Source organism: Triticum aestivum, chromosome 1B (genome assembly GCF_018294505.1).
Source record: "Triticum aestivum cultivar Chinese Spring chromosome 1B, IWGSC CS RefSeq v2.1, whole genome shotgun sequence".
NCBI classification, from domain to species: domain Eukaryota; kingdom Viridiplantae; phylum Streptophyta; class Magnoliopsida; order Poales; family Poaceae; genus Triticum; species Triticum aestivum.
The window spans coordinates 529,249,549-529,259,382 of NC_057795.1; the positions used below are offsets into that span (position 1 = coordinate 529,249,549).

Here is a 9,834-nt window from a genome sequence, read left to right on the forward strand (position 1 = left end):
CATAAAAAAAATGAACCTATGCCGGTCGCCAGGATCCGGTCAGATGCATCCCCTTACCCCTGCCCCTTCGCCCTTTCAATTCACCTTCCCCCACCCCCGCCATGGCAACGCCGAGCCCGCAGACGCCATGGACGACCTACGTACCCGCCCCGTCACCCAAGCCCTAACGCTGCAAACGAACTCCCCACCAAATTTGGAGCGCAACCGGGGAGGAGAGGGGGTTTACCTCCGCCTGTAGCCGGCGACTCGTCGCGCTCGCGGACGGCCTCCGACACCAGTGACTCCGCGCGGGATCCACAACCACAGAACCTCACGCCGTGCATCGGTGCTAGAGGAGAGGAAGGAGAGGGAGAAGTTCGAATGAAAAGGAGGAACATGCGATGGGGGCAGTTTCGAACAAGCCAAGCAGACGGTGCGGACGGTTTCACCTGAATTAAAGCCCGGGCCCACCACTACACCGCACGTGATCTCGCCTTATCCCGAACGACACCTGGTCGGGACGGATTCCGCGCGGTCGGGGCGATCGGGCGCATCGGACGGCTCTCGCGCATGCGCTCGTGACGTCCATTGGCGCTAGGTTTTCTCCTCCGAACAGCGACGGCCGCATGCAGATCCAGCTCGCGTTCCTCCCCCGCCCCCCTCAGGCCTTGTTCGGTTACACCTCTTGTGAAGAGGATTGGAGGGGATTTGGGTGGATTTTGACTTGTAAGAGATTATATCCACCTCAAACCCTGCCAAACCCCTCCTAAATCCCTGTCAACCGAACAAGGCCTCATCGTGCTCCGCTTCCGCAACCCAACCTACCCGGCGCAGCGGCGTTCCCCTCCAACTCCTCCGGCAGCCTCCCCTTTCCTTTGCCCATGCCGGCGGATCGCAACCAACTGATCCGTGAGACCGTACGTGGCCAACAGTGTACGTGGAAATTCCAAGCCCAATCGTGCAACAATGGCGAAAAGACACAAAAACAATGCAACGAAAGCTGCTTCTCGTGTGGACAACGGTAAGCCCACCACTGTTATCAAAATCGATCCATGGAATCCTCCGTATCCCATGCACTGGGACGGCCGTTGTACTCCTGAGGAGTTTGTTCGTCGAAGAACATCCTTTCTGATCACCTCCAGAGCGTCCAACACGATCGTCCCGGACCGTACTCCTCCGGAGGCGAATTCTCAGTTCTACCATGGGGTGTACCCCCGCTTGCTGCCCGTCCTGGAGAAGGACAGCGTCCGTCGCTTCCTCCGTCTGTTCGCAGAGTGCCGGGACGACTGCATGACTTATGGCTCCATCATCATCCCAGAGGCCTTCAACCACATGGTCGTTGAGGACGCCCTGCGGTGCGCAAAGGTTGCCATGGAGGGCAAGGCTCCCGAGCTCGAAGGGCACCGCGCCAATCCCAACTACATGAACCAGTATGGCTACTTCCCCCTGCACGAAGCCGCGGAGAGGTTCTCTGTTGAGATGATCAGGCTGCTGCTCCGGCATGGCGACAATCTACTACTCCCCAAGGAGGATTCCAATTACCCGCCGCCGACAGATGCCGATGTCTACAGGATTATTCATCTTTTGTGCCTACCCGAGATGAAGATTTTCTTGGATACGACTCGACTGCTTGCTGCGCACACAGATAATCTAGTTGATGAGGTATGCAATTACATAAACGATGGAAAACTGTTGCAAACTGCAGTGTTGCTCCTGGCAGCTCAAGCACATATCCGTGTGGGGTGTCGCTGCAATGGTAAGAGTGTAGCTTATGGTTTTACTATAATCACCGCTCACATCGGTCAACACATCATTGACACAAAATTGGAGATGCTTCGAAGCAGGGAGCAACTGCTGGACCTGGAGGCGAAGTGTCAATATTTGTCATCTACATTGTTGCTTGTCAGAATAATTTCCCAAGCCGGTAAGGCTCTCGATTCATACATTCGGACGCACCAAGAGGTACCTCAAACAAAGGTCCTTGAACACGTTTCACAGATTCTCAGCGATCATGGGTTTTCCCCTACCGGAGAAGGTATCCGTATCGAGGACCTCTGTCCTTATAAATGGTGGCCGATGACCGATGGTGAGGCGCCTAAAACCCATGGGGTTGCTGTTGGAGCTGAGGCAGCTGCAGAGACGCCTCATCGGTATCCTGCAGATAAAAAGGCAGCTACAAGTAAACTTGGTCGACGTTGGCAGCATGAAAGCACATGGTACAATTTCTTCCCGTTTTGGAGATCGATGCTAGCACACCGACATCCCGTCAAGTTGAATCCAGTCTATGCACAAGATGGTGTTTTGCATCTGCCAGATTGTGAACCCATCCATAACAATGGAAGCAAGTTGCTCGGTGAGCTGTCTATGCCGGCAATGAGTAATGTACGTCTAATGGCAAGAAGAATCCCGCAGGTCTCAAGTATGAATCGACCCCGCAGACTATTTGGCACTGTTGCATTGAAGATTTTGAAGGTGCTAAAGAATGCATGAGTCGGTAGAGAGGTCTCCTCGGACAGTTAGCCTCAACTTTGTCATTCCGTGTCCAAGTGCCCTTGCTTGTAATTTTGTTGCTACATATACATGGCGTGATGCAAGCTTAATCAGTGCCATACAAATACCTTATATGCAACTGATCTGTACAGTATTTATAGTTAAAATGGGAAGTTACTTTCAGCTATGTTTCCAAGTCACTATGTCACTTGTCTTAATTCTCCAATACTTATGCTACAATACTACTGTTATCCTTAATTCCAACTGCTTTTGTTCAAATCACGCATGCTTAGTTACACATGGCTGTCAAAAAGATGATGCCGTTTTTAGTTTCTGGCTTGTGTTCTCAAACTGTGGCTAATTTACATCATGCTACAGCTTTAAGCGAATTAAGTTTGCTAACTGAATATGCTCTTTACAGTTTTTCAGTGCTTGACTGCTACTGTATATATGTAGAGTTGTAGTTACCCTGTCTGAACTACTCCATTACCTTGCCTGGTCTCTCTTATCCCAGACATAAAACTGGGACGGCTTTTCACCATGATAAGCTTTTGCCTTTCACTAGTCAACAAGAATGATATGAAGTACCCTGCTTGCTATGTCTTACCAAGTGAGCATGCTGTAAATTGACTTGTCACTGAAATTGAAATGCTATCCAACTAGTCCTTCAGCAGAAATATGTTACCCAAGTACATCAACACCAACAATATTTCTGTTTATTATTGCCTGGCAGATTCCTTAAATTTGACCAATTACAAAATTGAAGGTGGCACCTGAAAGACATGAGCTCTCATATTTTTGAAACGATATAGTTCTATTTGAAATGAATGGATGTTCTATATATTTCAAACTTGGTTAGGTTCAAGGTTTTGGATCCCAGAGAAGCAAAAAAAAATCTCATGGGGCATCAAGATCGGTGACCGAAAAATACCGGATGGTTATGGGAGAATCATTTTGAATGAATTTGAATCAGGCTAAAATTAGTCCAAAATTTATTCAAATTTAAAATTTTAAGTTTTTTTTTTTGCTCAGTAAGGCAATTTATTGTGGGGTACTGCGATTTGCGCTTACCGCGCGATAACCGTTTTTTTCGCTTGGTACACAAAACCTTGTTTAGGTGTGGACCTACTGAATAGGAAACCACATTTCGACAACCATATTTCGCCGACAATTTTGATGGATCAGTCTCAGAAATGCAATGTTACTTGCAGCACATCATCTGCTCATATTCTTTGTAAAATGCCAACCTAACTATTTCGTTTTGTTCCATTTTGCTTTGTACTCCCTTCGTGTGTCAAAAAATGTCTTACATTATGAGACGGAGTAGTAATAATCAAAACTGTGCTTGATTAGATTATTTTGACACATGAGGTATTTGCATGCTGATGAAGAGACATCAATGAAACCACCACCCCTCCTCCCCCCCCCCCCACCCAAAAAAAGGCTTAGGGTTCCTCTGCCTCCCGCCAGCGCTGTTGCCAGTTCGCCTCGTCTCCGGTGGCCTTAGGGCCATAGCGGCGCGGTGGATCCCGACCCTTGTCGGCGGGGGGGTTCTTTTTTTAGATGCTGGTTCGAGTTTTGTTTGGGTTTGTGTCTAGACGGTGGCAGCTCCCTGAAAATGGAACAAGGTTCTTCCCGCCTAGCCCCCTCCCCGGTTATGCGTCTAACATCGTTGGTGGGCGTGCGGAGGTGTGTCTACGGCGGATTTGTCCTTGGTGAATTTGCTCGTATTTGGTCGTAGTTCGTCTATATTCGTGTGTCTTCATGTTGGATTCTTTCTATCTACGCTACTCTTTAAAACGGCGGCGGTTGATATTGTGGTGCGCTGGTTCTATGGAGCTTTAGCACGACAAGTTCCCGACTGTCTACTATAACAAGTTTTAGCCGGCTCCGGCGAGGGAGAGGCGCTGAAGGCAACACGCCTTCAGCTTGCTTCAGTGCTTGTAGCCGTTGCTATGTGGTCTATAGATCTGGATGTGATTTTTATTATTTCTGATATTATTTGTACTACCATGGTTGAAGATAAAAAGGTAGGAAGTTTTCTCGAAAAAAAAAAGAAGAAGAAGAGAAGTCAATGAACCTTATTTATCTTATTAGTTAGATTTTTGAAAGAAAGGATGCCTCCCTGATTTCAATAATGAAATCATTAGAAGTTCCTTACATAGCCATGTCCCTGAGGGCAAAAAGTAAAAAAAAAAATTGATCCGCACAATCCAGAGCAAGCTCATCATAGCTAAGGATACAAAACGAAAATGAATGACATGCATGTTAATTATGAATTACCTCCGTCAGGGTTTTCAAGTCCCGTAAGCACCGGACAGACATACCATATTTATAAAGCCAATGTCTCGACTGTTATGCAAAAGGTGAAAAGGCTTCAAGGAAGAGAGAGAAAAGGTAATCATGCTCCAGAGAGAGAGAGAGAGTACTACTCTGCATGCATGCACTAATTGCCTTGTTTAGAGAGGACATGCATGCCGCGCTGGCTGGGGCTCTGCTAGTAAATCTCGTGCGGTGCAATAGATTCTACATTGATACGTGTTTCTGTCGAGGGGACTTGAAAACCCGGACGGAGGTAGTACCGATTACCACGGTGCATATAAAAAATATCCTTTGAAATGCAGGGCGTAGCAATTTTATTTTATTTTGAAATGTGCTACAACATACCATTTTTTACTGTAGCAACTTGCGGGTGTCTACAAATTATGCGGAAGTAAATTTCGGTTTCTTCCGTTTTCCAGTCATGGAGCGATTCCCGTTTGTTTCGAAGCAACGTTGCTGCTCTGCAGAACGGAGGTGGCGTGACCGAGGGACCGGTCACGCGGAGCAAATTCGAACAGACAGCTCGGTCAAAACTCAAAAGAAGGAGAGGGAGATGCCGAAAACGTCAGCCAGGACGGGACGGACAGTCGCTGACCACAGCAGTCCTCGCGTGAACCCAACCCCCAACCCCCCCCCCCCCCCCCCCCCCCCCGCACTCGGCGCGCTCCCAGTCCAAAAACCCTCCTCCACTCCACTCTCTAGGCCGTACGTCCCGCCACCACCCCACCGGCACCGAGCCGCCCCACCCCCACCCGCAGCAGAATGCTCCGCCGCATGCCCGGCGCCGCGGCCGTCGCGGCCGGCCTCCGCCGCTCCCTCTGCACGGCGCGCACCCGCTCGCGCCCGCCGTGGGCCCTCATCCAGCGCGCGTCGGTGGACGAGTCCGGGGCGCCGGCGCCGGGCGTGACCTTCCGCGCTGTCGACTGCGAGCCCCCGTCCGTCGCCGGCCTCACCTTCCCCGCCCACCTCGTCCACCCGCGCCGCCCCGGGGCCGGCGACGGCGGCTTCGTCTCGGGCCAGGTCGCCGCCGCCAGCGGCGACGGCCTCCTCCTCGTGCGCTTCTGCCACGCCCGCCTCGACGCCCACGCCCTCGGCGGCCTCTACGCCCTCCCCCTGCCGTCCCAGATGCGCTGCCTCTCCTGGGCCGGCACGGACGTGGACCCGGAGGTGGTCCGCTTCGACTGCAACCCGCTCACCGGCGAGCTCTACCGCCTCCCGGACCTCGACGGCACCAAGAGGACGTCCGCCTGCCGCCACCTCGGCCTCCTCACCCAGTCCCAGGCCGGCGACGGGCCGCCTGACAGGTACGCGGTGGCAGAGATGTTTACTGACGGAGGCCAGGAAGAGGATGAGGGGGGCTTCGTCATGCGCCGGTTCCTCTCGGAGACGGGGAAGTGGGACATGGTGGCCGGCTTGCCGTCCCCGCTGCCCGCTGGGCGGAAGATGGACATCGACAACGCCGTGGTGGCCTTCGGCGACCGCCTGTGGTGGATCGACGAGAGCTGGGGCGCCATCTCCGTGGACCCCCTCAGCGACCGTCCGGAGCTCCGGTTCGTCGAGCTGCCAAGAAGCAGCGTTCTCCCCGACCTGGATGGCCTGGTGTTGAAGACATTGATGAACGAAAATATATAATAGAACACCTGCACCCAGGCCCTCCCTATCTAGCCATCCATTCTGCGCTTCGCGATTCGTGCAAACACATTTTTCTTTTTTGTTTCTCTTGCATAAAACATGTTTTGAAGTTCAAACCTTTGCAGCGCGGCAAAGCTTTCTATCTAGAATCTAGGATAAATCTTTCAGATTTTTTGGTCAAAAATAAATATACAAAAAATGATTTTTAAATCTAAAAAAACATTTTTTGTATATTTATTTTTGACCAAAAAATCTGAAAGATTTATCCTAGATTCTAGATAGAAAGCTTTGCCACGCTGCAAAGGTTTGAACTTCAAAACATGTTTTATGCGAGAGAAACAAAAAAGAGAAAATTTCAGATAGAAAGTTAGTTGTGTTGCACAGATCTTAAAGCAATTTTGGACAGCTAGGATAGCAGGGCCCGGGTGCAGCTGTTCTAAAAATCCACGTCCCATTGATGAAGACATTGGGCAGCCACCGGCGCATGGGGGTCAGCGAGGGGAAGATGCGCTACATTGAGGTCTCCATGGAGAAGCCGTATGTGATCAGCTTGTTCTCGCTCGACGACGGGGGCAGCTCCTGGACGCTGGACTATGAGACGGCGTTTGCTCCAATTTGGGATGATGCACTCCTCTGTTCGGCACCCTTGGAGCAAATGCTGACAATTGGCGCCATCAACCCACTGAAAGCTAACATCGTGTACCTTGCCTGCGGCGACAAAATTCTAGGCGTCGATATGGTTACTAAGAAGATAACTGGGATTTCTGGTCTAGCTATAGCTGTACCAGATCTCCCCCTACTACCATGTGTGCTCCCAACGTGGCTGGAATCGAGCCAAATTCCATCTGCAGGTAACATTCACATTTGCTTGAGTCCTGGAAGTGGTGAAAGCAAGAATACTAGTATCACTATACAACTGTTAGATTGGTCCATTGGATACATTTCATTTTAACTTGTCTTGTGAAATTATGTGCTTGGAGCCTTGGAGGTTCATGCAGAATCCTCCCCATGCACAGATTGTGCTATAGAATTTAGGAAAAGTGGGGGGAAATTGAGGTGAATTTGAGGGAGCTCAGGGAGGGTAGTGTTTGGAGTCTTTTTGTTGTGATCCACCAATACTAGAAACAAAATAAGCGTAGATAGGAAGAATAGGCAGTGGATGGAATATAGCTCAAGTGAAAGGCTGAGTATGTTCTAGTCTGTTCATCTCCTGGTTCTGCTGCCCTTTAAACCTCACCAGAACGTGCCACCTCTTATCCTAGTAGCAGCTACGTCGCATGGCCCTTGTGACTTCCCTTTTTGTTACTTTTGTTGCCTTTATATATATGGAGAAAATATCAGCCTATCATCTTTGTGTTGAGTTGTGGTACCTGCTGCATCCTCTTCTCAGTATCGGAATCATGTCTGTGCCTTCCGCTCACGCACAACCAAGACATGCCTCCCCAATAATTGCTGCTGGGAGCTAGATGGCATCTTGCCGTTCACACCTTCCCTCTCAATGCTGTTCCATGGAGCTTGCGTGCCGCCTTATATTATCATTTCAGTGGTTTTTCTACATTTCTAATATTCTATACCAGCGCATTGTTGTTCGTATCCCTGTTTCTGAAATTTTCATGCCACCACATCCATATTGTGTATCAGGGCAGACTAGGGAACATGTTCATTTATTTACTTGTTTGATTAGATATTTGTATGTCTATATGCATTTTATTCATCCATAATTACTGTAATCTGTGCAATATCTCAATTCTCCTTTGCCATTTCTAGTCGTTGACGCTATGCAGAGAAATGTATAAGGTGTTGTTTAAGTTCTTGCTTTCATTGTTGCAGGTTGGAGCAAGAAAAACACCCGTAAAAGTGAGGTATCGCCAAACACTGTCAAAAGGGAGAATTTGCATGTCGAAATAGAACTGTTGAAATGAAGTGCACCGGCTAATCTTTCTTATGGTACTTTCTCATAACTAGCTCTCCTTGTTTCACCCCCTCCGTTCCAAAATAAGTGTCGTGATTTTAGCTTATTTTGAAGAGGGAGTATTATTCATCACAGCCCAAATCCTATTGTGGATTTGTGGTGCACTTTTCTGATTCACCAGACATGACTTATTATTACAAAGTTAAAACTTGGAGTGTGAAACATCAAAGGGGTTATGCATGATCCATTGTTTTTCATCATTAATATATTATTAACACCTACTGATCTTATGATCTTGCCTAAACTTGCTGCTTGTTCTTGCTACTGTTGAAGTATATGTGGATTGCCCAACTTTCTCCATGAGTTTGGACCTTTTGGCTCTACTACTCTTGGGGTTCAAATCTCGCTTCAACGGAATTTAAAGGGGGTGTTGAAGTATAGGTGGATTACCCAACCTTGGGTTCACCCCTTTCTATCCACGTTTAGGCCTTATCATGTCATGCATTAGAGGGGGTGTTGAAGTATAGGTGGATTGCCCAACCTTCTCTAACTGTTTTGGACTTTTGGTCTTCTGGTTAGTGCATGAAACTTAATAGCTAACTTTGTCATAAGACCATGTCATGATTTTGGCTGCAACAGTGAGTAAACAAAGCATGTTTGCAGTCTGCAGATGGCATCTCATTTTGTAATTGCTCTAAAGCAGTATCAACTGGAATCTGTTTGTGCTGTTGTGTACTTCTGAACTCATGTTTGTGTTTATGTGTGTTTATATTGAGCCCATGAAGAAACTAAAGGAACAAAAATCTTTTGTTTATGTCAGGTGTTCTCTCCATGCCAGTATTTTGATGTCTCTAGTATGCAAAAAATTTCAGAATCATGACACAGATCTCAACGAAACTCATGTTTATATTTTGGTTTGCAGGTTACTCCAAATTGTCAGATCAGAGTTATTTTGGAGGTTTAGGAAACTAATGGTGGTACTTTTCTGAAATCTCATTTTGGGGGGAATTCCTTGAGAAGTTTGGGTATATTAGGATTTGCTGATGCACTTCCTCAATCACAGTTCGGGCAAAAAACTGTGGCGAGAAGTTTGTCATATTTTGGCTTTACTTGTGCGCTGTTGAATTCAGTACAATGGTTGATTCCTTCGCCAATTCGACATGTAACAGAAGTTAATGATAACATGACGCAACGTGCCCTCTTAACTTCAAATGAATTAATATCTTTTGGAAGTTAGAATTCTGGATCATTATGCTAGACTGATCTGGAATCTGAAATCTTGTTTTTAACTTGAGAATGCTTACTTTGAACTGAATGAATGGGCGGGGCTTGTAAGCTTAAACCAATGTGCTCTGGCATTGTTATGGAATGATGATTGGAATCTGGGGATAAGCTTCATCCTGGGCATTGGCATGTACCTCAATTGGTATTTTGGAGTGGTTTAAATATGTTGTGAACTGTGGCTGTTCTTGGAGTGTGCATGCCAGTTTTTTTTTCCT

General features: G+C 47.9%; 1 protein-coding gene across 1 annotated transcript; it reads left to right on the plus strand.

The window, feature by feature from the left end:
- The first annotated feature begins 5,511 nt into the window (after nt 1–5,511).
- Nucleotides 5,512–9,584, plus strand: LOC123136596 (uncharacterized). The gene is made up of 4 exons (XM_044556018.1): nt 5,512–6,400; nt 6,876–7,274; nt 8,254–8,370; nt 9,258–9,584. The coding sequence occupies exons 1-3, from the start codon at nt 5,554–5,556 to the stop codon at nt 8,343–8,345; spliced, it is 1,338 nt and encodes a 445-aa protein (XP_044411953.1). The 5' UTR covers nt 5,512–5,553; the 3' UTR covers nt 8,346–8,370; nt 9,258–9,584.
- Nucleotides 9,585–9,834: the final 250 nt, after the last annotated feature.

Coding starts and splice junctions, on each gene's coding strand:
- LOC123136596 (XM_044556018.1), top strand. CDS start 5,554: ATGCTCCGCCGCATGCCCGGCGCCGCGGCCGTCGCGGCCGGCCTCCGC. Junction 6,401..6,875: donor GGATGGCCTGGTGTTGAAGA/CATTGATGAACG, acceptor AAATCCACGTCC/CATTGATGAAGACATTGGGC. Junction 7,275..8,253: donor GAGCCAAATTCCATCTGCAG/GTAACATTCACA, acceptor TCATTGTTGCAG/GTTGGAGCAAGAAAAACACC.